Genomic DNA, 19580 nt, shown 5'->3' on the forward strand with positions numbered 1-19580 from the left:
ATTGCAAAAGCTCCATGTGATTCAGACCATAAAATACATCGTAATGTGTTTGCTACCACTCAATTCCGCTCCTTTACATGTCTGCATCTTCTGCCGATCGTGTTCTGCTGACTTAGTCACTAGTGTTTGCTTCTGGCTGCAAATCCTAAGAATTAATAAATAAATTCCCGGGCTTGCTTAAAATTAATTTTTTTAATACACAATTAAATTTATCTAAAAATTTGTGTAAAATCACATAATTTCTTTTACGATATATATAGATATATAGTAACAATCATGGCCAACGTACACACATTAGCCATACGTACACACATTACACCTAATAAATGAAGCCAATAAAGGGACAATTCGACGTTTGTCTCTATCAGGCAATGTGTATGGCAATTGGCTCTACTCAAACATTTTTCAATCAACTTGTCGTCCATATTTTTTTTCATTCTCAATTATTTGTTCCCTCGCAGATGAAGCTTTCACACGCAGCTGTCAAATGAATTTGAACACTGTTGCTTGCTGTCTAGGAACTTCCAAGTTCAAAGTTTAAACATAGATAAAACAACTATATTATTTGAATAATTAAAAGTTGTCACCACACATAACATTATATATCATTTTTTTAATGTTTATCTCTTTTCATATACACGGATTTTTAAAAAAAATACTTAAATTATAAAGAGTATACCTAAAATGTCACTCACTAAATAAAAACGCGTTCACATTTGTCAAATCTCTCTTGCACCTTATTGTATGCTGAATAGATGCTCAGGTGTATCTCACACCGCACCATGCCAACAATATGACACATCTTCCCTAACATAATTTCTGCTACATTACTCCTCCATTCTAGTGGTAAATAAAAGCATGGTAGGTTTATTTTATTACGTTATTATTATAATTATTCACTCTTATGTGGGTTTCTAGCTGAGGTGTTAAAGATGCGGTGGGCGCGTGCATCATTCATTTACTAGCTTAATAATGCAGGGGTACCAACCATTCCAGTACCAGTGGGATACCTATGTCAAAATGATAGTGTAATGATTAAACATTTGAAATGAGAAAATGTCAAATATCATTAAAAGTTTATCGTTATTTTGACATTCAAAATTTTTCAAATTAAAGTCCCTTCTCTTCACGGCCTAACCAACACAACACCCCTTCATGATTCTAGCCGTCAACGTGAAGCATATTCCTCCTGGCCGTGACAACAAAGCTGTTCCCAAACTAAAACCATATATAGATGCCAAAAATTTAAGTGCATAGATATAAGTATTATAATTGTTGTTTAATTAGAGTTAAAGTTTTACTTCAATAATATACTCATCGTATTAATATTATAAATTGATGCATATTATTGAAATGAAATTTAAATTTTAATTAAGAAATAATATTAATAATATTTGTATACTGCACCTAAGTTTTGTTTTGTTCATATGCAAATTTTCCTTCATAACACTATCCACTGATTCATAGTTCATTCACCGTCCTAACGAAGCTGAGTCAGTGAGTGTTCTGTTAATAGGCAACAACATAATATAAACATAACAGCAAAGGAATAGAGTAGGATTCAAGTGTGACCCCACCACCATGTGCATATGCCACTTGTGGGGACACTTTTACTCTTTTGCGTATTTTTCCTCATCACAAACTGCGAATTTTATTGTTAAAGACAGACCATAAAGGGTCCCCACTACAACGTTCGAATTTCGATCCAACCTTTATTGCTTGTTTGAATTAAATAATAAATATAAACTAATTAAAATAAATTACTTCCCCCATTCCTGTTCTGGTCATGTATTGCATTTTTTTATTCTCTTTTAGTCGGTGATTTAAAGCAGCAAAGAATAAAAATAATAGCAATACACTTTTTATAATATATTTTTTATTATTAATTAACATTTGTTGAAAATTATAAAATATAAAAATTAATTTTAAAATAAAAAAATCCATGTAATTTCTACAATTTTGAATAAATATTAACAAATAAGAAATATTGAGTATTAAAATAAACGTAAAAGTCTTTTTGGACTAAGCAAACGGCGTCATATTAACGTACTTGTTTATCATGATCGTCGTTTGTTTTGAAAGTTTCTAGAATCAGACAACAGACTTCCTATAACGTATATTATTTTGGAACACCTTATATTCTGTTTAGTATGTGTGCAGTTTATTTTGAATTCATTCATGTAATTTTTTACATATGTTAAATAATAATTTAAATAAATGTAATAAAATTATCTAAATGATTTTTTTTATTTAATAATAAGTGAAGACAAAATATTTTTAAATGAAAGAAGAAAAGTTTATCAAACTATTTCTATTTTTGAACAATTTTTTTGCGCCACAAATCTTGCAATGAAGACTCACCGAAAAAAACATCTTGCAACGAAGATGCATTGCGATGCTGATGGATAAAAAACGATTACAATATGAAATTATAAACTTGATATTTCTATTTGTTTATTATTGATTTTCTTTTATAAAAAATTGACATCAAGCTAAGACTGAAAGCGACTAATTTGGTTTTAAAATTTGTAAACACAGAATTGATACTGACTAAATCGGGAAATAAATTAATATTGAAATGATGCTGATAATATTTTTTTTTATAATAATTATAGAATTTTACATTATCAAGTAACATTTTATAAAATTTCCACTCATAAAATTACATCAAGATTATTTAGGAAGATTTACAAAAGATTTTGTACAATAATAAATAAATATTAAAATAAGATAATATTAACATCAATTTTTAAGATTAATTTAAATAAACAGAAAGTATGTTTTTATCAATTAAATATTTCCTATATCATGTAATAATTTTTTTAAGAACTTTTTTCATTTTTAAATGTCTAAAATTGTTAAATAAATGCCATGGTATAGAATTATAGAATCCTCTTATTATTAATACCATGAAGAAAATAAACGGTCATAAATGGGTTTTATTGAGATCATTAAAGAATAACATAAACAATAACATTAGTGCAAGCAAACCCAACAAAGAAAGAGAGAGAGAGGGAGCAGAGCAGAGTGGCTTTTTGTGGGTCTATTCTTTTGTGTTCAGTCTCTGAGTTAGTGTGTGAGAGATAACCAAATAAAGCTTTTTGAGTAAGCAAACCCCTTTTTCCTCCCTCAAATCTCGCACCCCATTAGGTTTCTACCTTCCCTATACTGATTCATTCATTCCACCTTCTAAATAGAAACATTTTTCTGCTATTTTTTACCCCCTCTGCACTCAAAACCCTTAACTTGGATTCATATTCGTACATGTTACACTGCATTGTTTTCCTTCATTCTTTGTAGCAATCCTTCCTTTTGTATAAACCAAGTTTCTTCTTTTATGTTAGGCTTCGCATTTGATAGTGCATTTGCATAAGGGGTGTTGGTTATTTGAGATTTTGTGGTTAGGTTAAGATGTTCACTGAAGGCCTTGACAGAAATGCACTTCGATGGGTTAGAGAGGTAACTTTCACTTTTAAAGTTTTTCCCTTTTTATTTTTAAATTTCCTTTCTCCAAGTTTGATTTTTTAATTTTATATCAAAATGGGTTTCTCTTAATTTGTCCTTATGTTTGTAAAGTTCTGATTTTTTCACGTTGGTGATTAGAGAAGGAAGTTCCATTGTGGAACAACACCACCACTTTGTGATCACATTAATGCTTGTAAAGTTGTGATTTTTTTTTTTTTTCATTTCTATTTTGGGTTGGTGATTAGATGGGACTTACATTCTCAACTTCACATTGAAATCACGATAATGTGTGTGAATGTTCTGATTTTTTTTTTTTTTTGTTGGTGATTAGAAGGAAGTTCCAATCTCAAACACCACATTGAGATCTCGCAATGATCCCGTCAGTGGGATGAAGAGTGGTGCTGGCAGAGGGTTTGGGTTACCGCCACCGGCAAAATTCCGAAGTGGGCATCTTCCTGCCAATTCAATCCCTGTATCAACAGTTATACCGCCTGAGACTGGCGATAGCGGTTCAAATTCTGATAATGATATGAGCATTGACTCGGAGGAAGATGTGTATGGTGGTAGATATTCGTTGGATTCGTCACCGCAAGACCACAGAGTCCCCAGTGGTGCTGCTAGGGGACATGGGAACTTCAGTCAAAGGGGACCCCGGTATGGTAGTGATTATACATACTCTGAGGTTAGTTCTTCCAGGGAAACACTGGTTGGTAGAGCTGGTACTGTGAGGGATCCGTTGATGAGGAGGGCCGCAAATGTAAGGCAGAGTGGCTTCACAGAGGATGATTCATCGGATTCAGCAGCAAGCTCCGAATTCTCTACCACCCAAGTAGGAAGTATCAATGGCACTCTGCCTAGAAGTAGAGCCTATATGTCAGAAGGGTATACTTCTAGTGTGCCTTCAAGGATGAATGTGCATAGTGCTGCAGAAAAGGTATGGAATTGTGGATATGTTATAAACTATTGAAGTGTATAGTAGTAATGTGCCTACATATCACCAAGAATGACATAACGTTTGCACCATGACCATGTTATATGTAATAAGCGAATAGCTAATGAAGAGGTGAAAGTAATGTTACTTGTGCAAACTCTGGATGATGATTTCATGTATTGTTTTTAAAGTAGTAGTTTTTTTACACCAATGAATGCAAATTTGATCATGCAAACTTCAGCTTACTGTAATTTGAAATTTGTATTTGATAAGGCAGATCACACTAACTATGTTGTACAGGCAATGTGTCCCTTTCTTCTAACTCATTATTTCCTAATAAATTTTCTCAGTTTTGTGTTTTGTTTACCCTCTACAAATGTAATATCTTATCTGGCTGAAAATTCTATATTTGTGCTATTAAAATCCACAGAATGGAAGATTATCTGATGATGATGAGGATGACATTCCCAGTGCACCTCCATTTTGCGGTTCTCAGGGGATCAGACAAACACATGAGGAAATTACTGCTTCCGGAGCACACACTGCTCCTAAAAAAGCAGAATCAAGTTCTTTGAAAACTATGTCTGATAAGATAGAAAATCATGTTGAAAATGAGAGCACTGACCAATTTGTTAGGTTAGTATATTTGATTTAGAATATTTGAGTTCTTATCATCTCTAAAAACTCCTGGCTTCCTTGATGAACAATATGTATGGATCCAATGCCATCATAAGTTTGATTTATGTTCACAGAACTGCTACTGGTTCAGAGGCTGCTCCATCTTCAAATTCACATCCACCTCGCCTTCCAACATTTCATGCAAGGTATCATCCTTCTTGCCTTCTTGATTGTGCTGAATACTTTTCTCCTAAGAAAATGTGCTAATATTACTACATATATTCATTTCAGTGCTCTTGGGCCATGGCATTCAGTGATTGCATATGATGCTTGTGTGCGTCTTTGCCTTCATGCTTGGGCAATGCAGTGCATGGAAGCTCCTATGTTTTTGGAAAATGAATGTTCTTTACTTAGGGATGCATTTGGGTGAGTAAAGACTTGAGACTCTTCCTCTTCTGCTCTTTCTTCCCTCTTTTTGAGTCTTGATCAAATAAATTCTGGTAAAGATGTTCATGCTTTATCCTGTTATGTGATTCATGAGTGGAAACAAGTGCTAATAACTGAACCTGGTCTGGTTCCACGAGTAGATAGTATTTTGTTTAATGTAAAACATGTATTTACTATGTTATGCGGAATCTGGCTGAAGAATTTAAAAAAAATATGTTGTGGTGAGTCCATGGAACAACTAAACATTGAACTTGCAGGGTTCCAATCTGGAAATTGCTGGTTCAGAAATAAGTAGGGGAATGTAATGATCTTATAAAATTTATATAGGGGAGACAATTTATATCACTGAAAAGAAAAGCTTGTATTAATCATAACTGTCTCTAAACAACGAGTACAAGCTTTTAACGATCAATACAGCCAATGGTGGACAATTGTGTTCTTGTCAATAAATAACAAAACTTAATATGCTGAGCCAATGTCATAAATTACTGTGACCATCAATGTCAATTTTGCTTGGGTGCAGCAGTATGATTTGACTCTATTGTGTCAGTTCAAGTGCTTTAGAACTTTCCTTGCTACTCATTATTTATATTTTACTTTCATTGGAGTGTTATGCACCTAGTGGGTTATTGCTTGGCTGTGGTAGGGTAGTATTGTTATGTTATAAGCTACAAGTACAAAATGTTGTCCTAAATTCATTTTCTCATGATGTTGTTTGTTTTAAGTAATATATACTGGTTTCACAGAGAGATGGTCCTCAACATGGTGCTGTGGACTCTGACCAAGTGATTAGGAGTTTGATCATGGTCTCTCTCATTCTTCTAGATGAAATTGAATTTTAGTGTAAGATACATAGGACAGATTTGTGGCATTGTCTTCAAATCCCGAAGGGCAAGGGTGGGGTGATATACATGAAATCATCCACATGCCTCTGCTTATCAACTTAATATTTTTGAATGGTCGGTCCCTACAATTACTTCCATTCTTACTGGATTTTTTTTATCTTTTTGAATATGTAGATTGCGACAGGTACTATTGCAGTCAGAGGATGAACTGATGGTGAAGTGCAATTCTGAGCTTTCCAGCGAGGGTGTTGCACCAAAGCCCAAAAAACTTATTGGCAAGATGAAGGTGCAAGGTATATTATCATGTTATCTTTTACTAGTCAAATTATTTAACTTATTCATAGTGAATCTTTGTTGAGACATTCTTCACTTTACAGTACGGAAAGTCAAAATGGGCCTGGACCCTCCTACTGGCTGTAACATGTCATCATTGATGACACACAAACTTAGAATGGATTCTGTGAGATACCACTTCTCCAATTTGCAGTCATCACTATCATCCGGATGGCAAAAGCTCAAGAGAGTTCGATTTGTACCTCATTTGCCTGCGAATGGTTCCTTAGCACGGCAAAGCTTGGCGTATGTGCATGCTAGCACTCGATATATACAGCAGGTGTCTGGACTCCTGAAAGTTGGGGTAACAACCCTCCGGAACAGTTCATCATCATATGAAGTTGTGCAAGGTTTGTAATAATGCAGCCAGCCTGCATTGCAATTATTCATTATCACTATTTTTGCGTTAGGGAGAAATTGTGAAAAAATATCCTTTCTCTATTTCAATTAAATACCTTACTCTTCCTTTATCACAAAATTTCAATAGTGATGTTTTATTATATATCTAGACATGTGTTTAACTTAAGAAAGCAATTTGGCTGAATTGATTTTAGCCTTTTCTGTAACTAGCGCTTGGTGCTTGATTAAGACATGTTTAGATACTTAGAATTGAAATTAAGAATCAAGAAATTTACACTAGATTCAGGTGCTTGATATACTAGCTGTCTTTGTGCATGGGGAATGGTATATTTTTGAAGTACTAGTTTAGATGTTTATGCTTGTCTGAAAAGTAATTTTCTAAATTTACACTTAAACAATTGACTTATTATTATATGTAAGTAACCCAAGCTGATCATTGAATTGTTAAAGGCATTGGTTCTCAACTCATTACTTCAACCATAATCAGTTGATTTTTTAGATTGAACAGACCAGACATCTGACCAGTTTTCAGTGGATTGAACAAAACTTTTATGATTTTTTTTGTTAAGAAATTATTCTAATTTGGTGTAGTTAGACAAACTCGTGGAAAGTGATACATCTCAATAGTTAGCAGCTTACAACTTTATCACTATCAAAATTGATAAACTTGGAGATGTCTTTGGTTCAATTCTTATTGTGGTATGTAAGCTCTCATTAAGCTTCTTAAATTTGGGCCTGAGTCTAACTCAACTTCAGCAGCTAGCTTGTAACTTGAGTGTTGCTTTAGGCTCTCAAAGTCTACTTTAGTCCTATCTGTAGTTGACATGGGATTTCAATACACTTCCTTACACTCAAGATTGGACATTTGGAGACTACATTGGAAAAATCCGTGGGGTCATTTTTTATTTTTTTTTTCAGTTAAGGGTGACTTTTAACATTGAATTTATGATAGGCTTCGATACCATCATAAATTTGGGCTTGAGGTCTAACTCAACATCAAAAACTAGTTCATTAGGTGAGAATTGTTTTAACTTGTAAGTTTTACTTTAGCCATATCTGTATTTGATGTAGAGCTTCAATTGAGCTTGGGGCATGCCCTAACCTTAGATAATCTGGTACCTCTCCCTTTTTCTTTATTGGGAAAGAATTGTGTTCTGGATATTATGTAATACTTCCATCAATACTTCCTGGATGGAATTCACCTTAACAATGATTATGACTTGTACAATAGTCCTTTAAAAAGTATTGCTATTGCAGCTTGGGTTAAAAAATAATTCCATTTCATATTTTATTATAACTAGTTATTGGCAGATTTTGGATATCTTTGTTTAATGTTTATACATTGTAGATGTTCTATTACTTATGTCTGTGTCATTCATTATATTTCTGTTTTAAATGTACCAACTTTATTCTCATTTCACTGTTAAGGTTTTAAATTTAGCTTGTTTCATTCATTTATTTTTCTGCTTGTGCATGTGATCAGAGACGTACTCGTGTTTCTTAAGACTAAAAAGTTCAGTTGAGGAAGATGCCATTAGGTTGCAGCCTGGATCAAGTGAAGTCCATGTGTTGTAAGTTTCTTTTCCCACTGTTTCTAATCTTTTATGATTGTGGATTACTTGAAGAAATTTCTGACCACTTTACAGTTTTCCAGATAGCCTAGGAGATGATTTGCTTGTTGAAGTTCAAGATTCCAAGGGAAAGCATTTTGGCCGAGTTCTTGTCCAAGTGGCTACTGTTGCAGATGATCCGGTAATACTTTCTTTTTCAATTTATTTCACGTATTGGTGCCTGTCATGAGTGATGATCATTACAATAGAATGTCATGTTCAATCTGAAAGCAGGCTGACAAATTACGCTGGTGGCCAATTTATCGTGAGCCAAGCCATGAGCTTGTGGGCAAGATACAACTTTATATAAATTATTCAACAACTGCAGATGACAATAGTCATCCCAAGGTTAGTTACTATGAAAGTGATTTTTAACATATAAACTGTAGCAGTGGAAACCGCAAATCTTGTTAGGTGTTCTTCCTTAAACCACAATCAGACTACCTCGGGAATTGGGAACATAAAAAACTTGGGGTTCTGCTCTTTTAAAATTTAAATGCTAATCATGCCTTAAGGTGATTTCCCGGCCCCAGGATTTGCTATATAGATATTTTAAATTATTTTTTAAAAATCTGTCTTAAGATCTCTCTAGAAGTGAATTTACGTGGTGAATGATGATAACGCTACAAGCTATTAACTAATTGGAACTGCCAAAAGCACAGTACTAAAACTAATTTATGTTAATTTTATGTTGAATTGTATTATTGACCTTCATTAGACATATCCATTGTAGGACTTCAGTTAGATATAAAGTGTTTCTACCTTCATCAGCCACCTTGTTTTCACGTCCTTTCCTCTTTTCAAATATTTGTGTAGGAAATGATGAACGCAAATTCTTGTTTCCAATTATTCTAACAAACCTTTGGAAACATGGAACAAAGTGAAAACAATGTGACATATTTGTAATTATTTGTGGAAAAACATGTTGCTATATGCTATTATCTAAATTATTTTGAGCTTCTTAATACATGGTGCCTCACATTGTTACATTTAATTGTCTCTTTTGTTGTTCAGTGTGGTTCTGTAGCAGAGACAGTTGCATATGACTTGGTTTTGGAAGTTGCAATGAAAAGTCAAGGCTTTCAACAAAGAAACCTATTGTTGAATGGTCCATGGAAATGGCTTTTGACAGAGTTTGCATCATATTATGGGGTATCTGAGATATATACCAAGTTGAGGTAATGCGAAGTTGATTTTTTATTTTCAAGTGAAATATTTAATTTATTAAATCTGCAGTTTCACACTGTTTTTAATTTATTGTACTGGTGATGTTCACATCATTTCTTTTAAATAGATATCTATCTTATGTGATGGATGTGGCTACACCGACAGCAGACTGCCTTAACTTGGTGTATAATCTGCTAGGACCTGTTATCATGAAGGGAAATGGCAAGACTTCTCTGAGCCACCAGGAGGTATCAGTGACATTTATTCATTCAAATGATGTAACTTTAACTGATTGTTTTGTTAGCATTTGTTTCCTGTCAAACAGATTGATTTTTTTGTCTTGTCTAACATGTTATGATTTCTACTCATCTCATCAGAATCGAATACTAGGAGAGACCAAGGATCAAATTGAACAGATTCTTACTCTTGTTTTTGAGAATTACAAATCACTTGATGAATCTTCTTTCTCGGGCATTATAGAAGTTTTCAAACCAGCCTCTGGTCATCCAGCGTCTGCATTGGAACCTGCTGTTAAACTATACAAGCTTCTTCATGATATCTTATCTCCTGAGGCTCAAACTGCCTTTTGTCATTATTTCCAGGTTGGAGAAACTTGAAATTTTCATGATGGCAGTTGCTAATTGACTACACAAATCTGTTTAATTGACCACTGGTCTCTTCCCAGGTTGCTGCAAAAAAGAGGTCCAGAAGGCACTTGAGTGAAACAGATGAATATATTACACAAAATAATGAAGGCAGTTTGATGGATAGCATGGCTATGTCTACTGCTTACCAGAAGATGAAAGCCCTTTGCATAAATCTTAGAAATGAGATCCATACCGATATCCAGATTCATAATCAAAATATACTTCCTAGGTATTATTCATTTCTCTAACCATCTATGTAATATAGTTTGCTAGGATTTTAATAAGGTTATATGTATAGATTCTCATTTTTTATTGTGCTTGTCTGTAGTTAAACTTTCTGTTATTCTATTTAATTGATGGTTACACAATGGAATACATGTCTACTATTGCAGGATTACCTTGATGTAAATTTACAATGCAATTGCTATTAATCAGGATCAACTTAACGGAATAGTTGATTACTAAGCATGATTTTCTAACTTGTACTGAAGTCCTTCCTTCTCAACACAATAATTGAAGGGGGAAATCAGGGTTTTGTTACCCTTTCTTACCCATGATTTTCATTCTTGATTTTTATCAGACTGAATGTTGCACCATTTCAAACAAGTTCTAACAAATTAAACCTAGTACCTTAGCATTAGTACTGATAATAACTGAATAAGTATACAGCCAAAGCAACAAACATACATGCAGCTTGTATAGTTCATAAATAAAAATTTGGACAGCAACAGATTATAAGGGAGGTTTTTTTATGCTAACTTTGGAAGCACTTAACTATTTATTCTATTTGGTCTTTGTTCCTGTTTATTGCATTTTGTCAGTTTAACCATTGTGGTTATTTTGAATTGTATTCGAGTGACAGTGTGCCTTTCTTAGTATAATGGTTACCTTTGTTCTACGCTTGGCTGAAGGGCATTGGAATCATAAATTGATTCACTTTAGTAGATGCATTTTGAGCTTTATATTCTTTTTTTGCTTGGTGGTCTAGTCTGTTAGTTCGTCAAACTACTACTGTAGGTTAAGGGTTCTAATATAGCTGGTTCATTATTTTCCACAGCTTTGTGGACCTGCCAAATCTTTCTGCTTCCATATACAGCACAGAGCTGTGCAATAGATTACGAGCCTTCCTCATATCTTGTCCACCAACAGGCCCATCATCACCAGTGGCAGATCTTGTCATTGCAACATCAGATTTTCAAAGAGATCTCGTAAGCTGGAACATTAGGTAAGTGCTGTTATGCTGTTAGTAGGACACTAACAGTATAGCCCGATTTTGTAGTCAAAGAATGAAACCATTCTACTACCCAAGTATAACCTGTTTTATTTTGTTATCAGTCCAATCAAAGGAGGAGTAGACGCAAAAGAGTTGTTCCATTTGTATATTCTTGTCTGGATCCAGGATAAACGCCTATCTTTGCTGGAGTCGTGCAAATTAGATAAGGTACTGATTTTTAACAGGTTGCAATTTTTTCTTATTCCATTTTGTGTCTTCAGGATTCACCATATCCCCTTAGTGGATCTAGGTTTCGAAGAACCTTTGCTAATCATGTAGAATGTCTTTTACTCTGTCTCTTCAGTAGTAAGTTGTCTTGTGACAACAGGGTTGTCTAAATCCTTTGCCTTTGCAGGTGAAATGGTCAGGAGTTAGAACCCAACATTCAACTACACCCTTTCTTGATGACATGTATGAGCGTCTGAAGGAGACATTGACAGACTATGAGGTCATCATTTGCCGCTGGCCAGAATATACCTTGGTTTTAGAGAATGTATGTCAGATCTTGTTATTGCTTTCCTTGTCTTGCATCTTTCTTTTCCTGTTTTTCCCATGAATTTTAGATGCTATCCATTCCATTTTCATGCTTCATTTCTACTGTAAATAGATACCTATCCTAAGAATTTTTTTTAATTACTGCTTTTATTAAGATGGGAATTTTATTTCTTGATCCTCAATATGTTATATTAGATCAACCAAAGAATGAAGAATATGACTTTGATTGGCTTTTTTCGGAAAAAAATATTGGTAACAGGCTGTTGCTGATATTGAAAAGGCCATTGTGGAAGCTTTAGACAAACAATATGCAGATGTATTGTCTCCTCTCAAAGAAAGCATGGCTCCTAAGAAATTTGGTCTTAAATATGTCCAAAAACTTGCCAAACGATCTCCATGTGCATATGTGGTTCCTGATGAGGTGAGTTGAGTTCCTGAAAAACTCAAACGTTTCTTCTGGACATACACTCTTCTTTTAAACTCTTATTACTTTTTTCAGCTTGGAATTCTTTTGAATTCTTTGAGGAGAATGCTTGACAACTTGCGTCCCAGGATTGAATCCCAGTTCAAGTCATGGTGTTCTTGCTTGCCTAATGTTGGAAACACATTGCCTGGTGAGCGACTTAGTGAAGTGACAGTGATGCTAAGAGCAAAGTTCAGGAACTACGTGCAAGCTATTGTGGAGAAACTTGCAGAGAATGTTAGTAGCCTTTTGAAAGCAAATTTGTTGTTCGTAATTAACATAAATTTGATATCCTTAGTAACTCATAATTGGAGCTATCTGTTACGAACACCCAACGCATTTGGTCTATATGATTGTAGAGTGTAGACATACTGAATTTCATTTATGAGAGAAAATGAAAGCTTTGGGAGTCTGATAAGACTTAACGTAGGCAGAGCAGTACACTCCAGTTAGGATATTCATCCACATATCAATATGTTTCAAGTATTCTGAAACTCAATATTACAGTTTTTATAACAGAGTATACCAGCCAGATATTGCACATGATCACAAATTTCAACACCAGGATAGTACTTGTGTCCATATTTAAATTGAAAATGTGATAACATAGGTTGCCTGTGAAATTACTGTTCTCTCTGTATTTTGTAGGCAAGATGTCTTTAATTTGTTTTGCTCCTTCTGCAATAATATTAATAAACTATTCAAGTATATCACGTCCCTGATATGCATCTTTTATGTTGTTCCAGACTAAGTTACAGAATACTACAAAATTAAAAAAGATTCTTCAAGATTCAAAGGAAACTGTGGTGGAGTCTGATTTAAGAAGTAGAATGCAGCCATTGAAAGAGCAGTTGGCTAGTACCATAAGTCACATTCACAGTGTCTTTGAGACTCATGTTTTCATTGCCATTTGTCGAGGTTATTGGGATCGTATGGGACAGGTCAGTTCACTTTCATCTGGATTTTCTTTTTGCCTTGCCTTCATCATTAGATTTACTTAAAGCTTGTTTGGTCCAACTTAGGTTGAAGAAACAATTGCTTATTTTTGTCAGCTTCTTGATAGAGCTTTTTGAAAATAACACTTGCTTATAAATTTAAGCAGTTCCAAATGTGCTAATAATTTTTATGGAAAAAATGTTTTTTGTTCACCAAAACTTACGACTTTTTGTTTATAAGCTATTTTCTATTCAAAATGCACTAAATTCATACACAATTTAGATTGTGTATTAAATACAAAATGCGCTAAATTCATGCTAGGATATTAATGGTATATTATGTGTTGTATTTTTTATTTAGCAGGAAATCTTAAGTTTCTTGGAGAACAGAAAAGAGAATAGATCGTGGTACAAGGGTTCAAGGGTGGCTGTTACTGTAAGTAACAATCTATCAGCTTAGTTATTAACAATGTTTTATTTTTTCACAAAAATGAGGGAGAATGACAGATATTCTTTATATACTGCTTGTTTTGTTATGAAAACAAAAACAGCGTGTTTTTGTGCACGAGTTTCTTTAGGTGCCAAAGAACATTGTTCCAGATTGACTACAGTAAACTTAATGTTGATTTTCTAACTATATGTCAATTACTTTCTATTGTTTGGTTATTCATGAAAACAAAAATGCATCAATTTCTGTCCACGATTTTTTTTCCGGCTTTAGAACATTGCTATAGATTGATTACACTATAGTGGATGTGCATCCCTTTCCTTTTTGTATGTGCTGTATTTTGGCTTGTGATTTCTGATCTGAAGTCATCTGTGCAGATTCTGGATGATACCTTCGCGTCACAGATGCAACAGCTTTTAGGAAATGCATTGCAAGAGAAAGATCTGGAGCCACCTAGATCCATCATGGAAGTTCGATCCATGCTCTGCAAGGATGCTCCCAATCACAAGGACAACACTTTTTACTATTAGGCCAAATACTACATGTAAATATGATGAGAAGAATACACGGGGGTAAAAGGAGAACATGGAAATGGGTCACCAATTTTGTAGTAGGAGCAAGCAACTCAACTGCTCCCTGAAAGATTAATGTGCTCTTCAAGTGGAATAGTAAATTTTCAACACATGGTATATATATATATATATATACAGCAAATTATTCATTGCATACTTAGTACTAGTAATATAAAATTTACTAGCGTTTTGCACTCTATCAAACCTTGGCCTTTTGATTAACTAGTGGTGTCTCTAACAGAATTACTATTTTGTTTAACTAATTCATCGTTTTGGTGTCTGTCAAAATACCCCATATCACAAAGGTGATGATCAGTTACAAAGAGGTTTATTTAGGATCAAAATATCTTGATCCAATAAAAAAATTCCAAGTTAATTTGACGTCCGTGAAGTGATGTAGTGTGTTTTGCTTTGATTCGTTATAATTGAATGAAATCCTGCATTTACCTATCGTGGGTCTGCCTCCTAGTCTGATGCAGGATTTGATTCCAATTTCTTACACCAAAAAATTTACTAGTTAGGTTTACACTTGTAATTTAATTGTCTAAGTGCCGACTAGAATGTATAAAGTAGATACATATACTTTGTACATTTCCGTGTCTATAACGCTGTAGTCAATTGGGCTAAACGTAGAAACATTAGTTTACGGGTAGCATTTCCTTGAAGTGATTTATTATAGGTATAGACTATAGATATGGTTTCGTGCGCTTGCATGGAAGAAAAACACAAACTTATAAAAACAAACGGAATTTTTTCATGCTAGAGCGACACTATGTTCCAAGTCACTAAGTTCAAACTTTACGAGCCATCTAACATTTTTATTTCTTCCACTTTTTTCTCTCGTTATTCTTTTAGAATCCAGCATTCACAGCTACATAATAATATTCACAGGATTACATCTAGTAGAGCGTACCTATAGTGTGGACTAAAGAAAAGTCCATATGTGGTTTTCTATTTTTTCTGTCGACTGGATGTGGTTATTTTAGAAAAGGAAATCAGATGACAGAGCGCCATATGGCAGATTGTGTTGAGATTGTTGGTAAAAAGGAAGAAGGTCATGTTTTAGCCAGAGTTGTGAATAAGAATTTGAATTGCACTCGGAACATTTGAATAAAGATATTTACATGATCAAACTACATTAAGATCAATTGATCTGTGGTGCAAACAAAATGAATTTTACATCAAACGGGGAGTGAGGAAAACCAAGCTGAATTGCAGCAAAAGCAAAAGCACAACAGTCAAATTACTACATCGCAGCTTTTCTCCAAGCTGCCTTGCCAAATCAGAGTAGCTTCGATATAACTTGACAAGAAGTCCAGAATGCTTTAGTAGCAGCCCTTACGATAACAGGATTTTGATATATCCTGTCAAGAATAAAAGACGAAAGTAATCAACAAAAATGAAACTATGAGCTGAAAAAGGGTAAAAACAAACCCAATAATTTTTCTATTATTATACTAAATATAAAATTATAAAAACAAATTGACAAGAGTTTAACTCATGTCAGTATCCACCATAAGGCATTATTAAATTTATACTAACAGGAAGTAGCCAAGAGCATAGTCTAAAAGGCAACATGATTATGCACTTTACAAGGTCTTGCATCAAGTGGATTATAAATTAATCAATTCCTTAGTAGTTAACATAAGAGAGAAGAGGAGGGATGTTTAGTAAAGCCACTTACCCAATGGCTGTAGCCCCCCATGATGCAACATTATAAATAACTCTGCTTCCATCCCATGCCTTTTGAAGCTTTCCTTTTTTCTTTTTCACAGAAAATGTCTTGCTGAGAGCTAATAATACATAGCAAAAAAATTAGAAATCCTTACCTATTCTTTTTATCATGGCAATTTCTAAAGTACAAAAATTTATCTGGAATGAAAAAGGTAGCAAGGGAGTTGATTCTTTCCCATGTTTTACTCAGACATTTGGGATGACCAACACAAATAAGATATCATACTAAAGAGGAAGCAACTGGACTCACCATCCTGGAGTTGATTTGGGGTCAAATCCTGCAAAAAGTAAGGAACTCGATTAGTGCCAGAGAGTAGAAACTGCAGACATTAAATACAATATGTTTAATGTTACTGATCTTTACTTATAATCCTAAAATCAGTTCACTTGCAAAGAAGAGAAAGAAATGTTTTTTTTTTTATTAATAAAACAGAAACAAAGAAAGGATATACAAATGCAAGAGGATGGTATGTACTCAAAATTAATCCAAGAAAAAGGAAAAAGACAAAATCGAATAATATGAAACATGTAACATTGCACGCTGAAGATCTACTGAAGACAGTCCTCTTAAAAGGTGTTTTGTAGACCACCAAAAAGAATCTAGATGAACTACCCTGTCGCAAATGAAGTATGAAGGTAACAATCAACAAGTAAAATTTCTAGCATTTCTTTCCAACCATATAAACCAAAGAAATGCAAATTGCAAACAATGTCAAATCATTTTAGAATCAATATTGGTGCCAAAACCTCTAAAATTAACACAAACTTCTGGAGATTCTCATGGAAGACCTAATCTTCACCACCAACAAACAAATTATTCAATAGGTGTGAGTATGATTGTTAGGCTACAGAAGCATGAAAAGAGCTTTTACGTTTAAACTAGAAAGCAAAGCACCTAAAGAGAACACCACAATGCAAAAGACATATATATTAATATTACATGATTGTCTCTACTTCAATGGGATAACTTTACGAGCATAGTTGTAGCAAGAATGTCCATATCCCCCCAAAAATGACCAGAAACTGTACCATCAAAGCCATATATGAATTGAAAACAAGTATGCACCCTCTCCCTCCTCCTCCCATTGTTATTTGGTGGTAGTTGTTGATGTAATATTCATTTTTCAACTTTCCTCTGATATTCAAACACTAACAGATTCAAAGTGAACATCTTTGAAGATAAAGTAAGTATTATAAACTTAAACTTCATGATTATAAAATCACCAAATAGTACTTTTGCCTAAATAGCATGGTGGTAAGAAAATAGTGGAGAATCTCAGAAAATGAGAGAAAAGGTAAGAAAATTGAGAAAAAGAGAAAATGAGATGTGAAACTGCAATTGTATTTTTCAATGTGAAAACTCAGTACAATTACATTATATATATCTATAGTTAAAGCTACATGGACTTAAATAATACTATAGTAGCAGAACCCATAACTGGGCAGTCTTGACTAAAAGCCCTTGACAGTAAATATGTCAGGTTCACGATAAGACTGGCAACTTCAATAATAAGACAACTTTACAAATTGCTGGGGAAGAACAATTCACCACAAACTTTCAGGAAGCTTGGTGTCCAGCCTCTGGAATAACAAGAGAAATACATATAGCATACCTTGGTTTGCTTAAGGGATAACAAATATGCAGCCATGAAGCAAGCAATTCCCTCCACTATATCTTCTTGTCTAACAAGGACATAATCTTCTTGCTCTAAGTCCGCTTCGTCACCTTCCCAAAGATCATTTTCACTAACAAAATCCCAAGAATTACCCTCTTCTGTCATAACACCAAGCATTTTTCACGTGTAAGAATTCTAAAAGTCAACCCAACAACAAAGAGAACATTCCAATGATGATAAAGCACCAATTTAAGAAATGAACACGTTCAAACCACTGCATACCAGCCATGTCCTGCATAACCGACGCCTGCGCATACTCCAACTTTTCAAGGAAATCAGGGCATTCAACTCTAGACTTGAGCAGGTCACACAACTGCATCAGGGCACAAAGAATAATGAAGCAAAATGGTTCTTACCAAATCATGCACAGACGATACACATTACGCCACAAAATGACAGCATCGACCATTTACATCACTAGCAATTATTGCAACTCGAAGAATCACAAGTTTGACATAAACACACTAGTGTCTAAACACACATAAGAAGACACCCCGGCTATAAATGCTAGTTTGGATTAGCAAATTAAAACAGCTTAAAGTCAAAAGCTTCCTGAATTCATAGTAATCGTTTATCAAACACGCCCTAAAACGAATAAAAGCTTTAATTCTCTTCCCTTTTTTCAGCACACAAATCAGAGATGAACTAGCAAGCTTCATTGACGATGCTAAAAAATAAGACACAATATTGAAAAAGCTTAACCTAAGCAGAAAATTGATAAAAACGAATAAAAAAATGAATGGAAAAAGTGTAAGGGGATAAAACCTGGTCAGTTTCAGGATCGGGTGGCGTAGAAGGGGAATCGGAATCGTCTTCTTCATCGGAAGCATTGATGAGTTCAAGGGCTCTCTGACACTGTTCAAGCACGGCCTGAAGGGTCTTCCTCTTCACTCGAACCGGGTTCGGATCGGAGACCCCAACCTCCATTGAGGTTCGGAGGAGTTGATTTGGGGAGGTTCGGGAACCCTAGAGACGGGAAAGGAAGAGAAGAAGAGACGTTGGGTTTTCTCTTTTTCTTTTGGGGAAGAGAGAAGAGAATTATTGGTGTGGGCGTGTAAACGGCAACACGTGCCCTTTATGTTTTCTTAATTTTAATTATGAATTTTTAAGGAATAAGGACAAGGTTGTGGTTGCAGGGTGCTGCGATGTGCTGTGCGATGTGCGCTGTGCCGGGAAAAGAGAAAAGAAATTGCAAAATGTTTCCAAAAGGTTTCGTGTATTGGGATTCTTTCCCCGCTGGCGGCTACGTTAACCACCTCTATTCCATTAGGTTTTAGCCCATCCATATGCAGGCTAACAGCCGGCCAGAACAAACGTGATTCCTCAGGGCTCAGGCTCATTTTAAATTTTTTAAATAAAAATAATTATTTATTAATTAAATATTAATTTTATTAATATAAAAATACCTTTTGTTAATTTTCGTTATTTTATTTTATTTTTATATTAATTTTAAGTATGTTGAACCCATTAATTAATTAATTCATAATTTTTTTTATTTTTTATCTTTAGCTAACCAGTACATTAGTCTTTTAAATAATCGAATTAGAAAATTTAGTTAGTT

The 19580-nt window shown here is 34.3% G+C and overlaps 2 protein-coding genes across 4 annotated transcripts; one reads left to right on the forward strand and one right to left on the reverse strand.

Annotated features, from left to right (window-relative positions):
* Nucleotides 1-2963: 2963 nt before the first annotated feature.
* Nucleotides 2964-14807, forward strand: LOC113845810. Of its 3 annotated transcripts, XM_027473404.1 has the most exons (23): nucleotides 2979-3105; nucleotides 3345-3459; nucleotides 3797-4399; nucleotides 4827-5032; nucleotides 5149-5220; nucleotides 5306-5440; nucleotides 6481-6599; nucleotides 6684-6989; nucleotides 8483-8570; nucleotides 8646-8751; nucleotides 8844-8957; nucleotides 9624-9787; nucleotides 9904-10024; nucleotides 10154-10378; nucleotides 10462-10652; nucleotides 11481-11648; nucleotides 11759-11864; nucleotides 12052-12189; nucleotides 12451-12612; nucleotides 12691-12891; nucleotides 13401-13595; nucleotides 13954-14025; nucleotides 14415-14807. In XM_027473404.1, the coding sequence occupies exons 2-23, from the start codon at nucleotides 3412-3414 to the stop codon at nucleotides 14565-14567; spliced, it is 3693 nt and encodes a 1230-aa protein (XP_027329205.1). In that variant the 5' UTR covers nucleotides 2979-3105; nucleotides 3345-3411; the 3' UTR covers nucleotides 14568-14807. The 3 variants fall into 3 exon arrangements, with proteins under 3 accessions (XP_027329204.1, XP_027329205.1, XP_027329203.1); XM_027473403.1 differs by having other exon boundaries at nucleotides 2964-3459; XM_027473402.1 differs by having other exon boundaries at nucleotides 3052-3459; nucleotides 8841-8957; nucleotides 14415-14804.
* A 594-nt stretch (nucleotides 14808-15401) lies between these two features.
* LOC113846806 lies at nucleotides 15402-19336 on the reverse strand. The gene is made up of 6 exons (XM_027475460.1): nucleotides 18785-19336; nucleotides 18242-18332; nucleotides 17957-18117; nucleotides 16594-16621; nucleotides 16294-16402; nucleotides 15402-15973 (listed from the first exon to the last, which is right to left on the reverse strand). Exons 1-6 carry the CDS (start codon nucleotides 18944-18946, stop codon nucleotides 15892-15894), a joined length of 633 nt encoding a protein of 210 aa, XP_027331261.1. The 5' UTR covers nucleotides 18947-19336; the 3' UTR covers nucleotides 15402-15891.
* Between the last annotated feature and the right edge of the window lie 244 nt (nucleotides 19337-19580).

This window comes from Abrus precatorius, unplaced genomic scaffold (genome assembly GCF_003935025.1).
Source record: "Abrus precatorius isolate BTA unplaced genomic scaffold, Abrus_2018 Scaffold8, whole genome shotgun sequence".
Classification (NCBI taxonomy): Eukaryota; Viridiplantae; Streptophyta; class Magnoliopsida; order Fabales; family Fabaceae; genus Abrus; species Abrus precatorius.

Bases quoted from the DNA above. Each gene is read 5' to 3' on its own strand.
- LOC113845810 (XM_027473402.1), top strand. From the start codon at position 3,412: ATGTTCACTGAAGGCCTTGACAGAAATGCACTTCGATGGGTTAGAGAG. The intron at 12,190-12,450 runs GTATGTCAGATC...TATTGGTAACAG, and splicing joins ATACCTTGGTTTTAGAGAAT to GCTGTTGCTGATATTGAAAA. The intron at 14,026-14,414 runs GTAAGTAACAAT...TCATCTGTGCAG, and splicing joins GTTCAAGGGTGGCTGTTACT to ATTCTGGATGATACCTTCGC.
- LOC113846806 (XM_027475460.1), bottom strand. From the start codon at position 18,946: ATGGAGGTTGGGGTCTCCGATCCGAACCCGGTTCGAGTGAAGAGGAAG. The intron at 18,118-18,241 runs GTATGCAGTGGT...GTGTTATGACAG, and splicing joins GGTTATGCAGGACATGGCTG to AAGAGGGTAATTCTTGGGAT. The intron at 16,403-16,593 runs GTGAGTCCAGTT...ATGTATTATTAG, and splicing joins CCCAAATCAACTCCAGGATG to CTCTCAGCAAGACATTTTCT.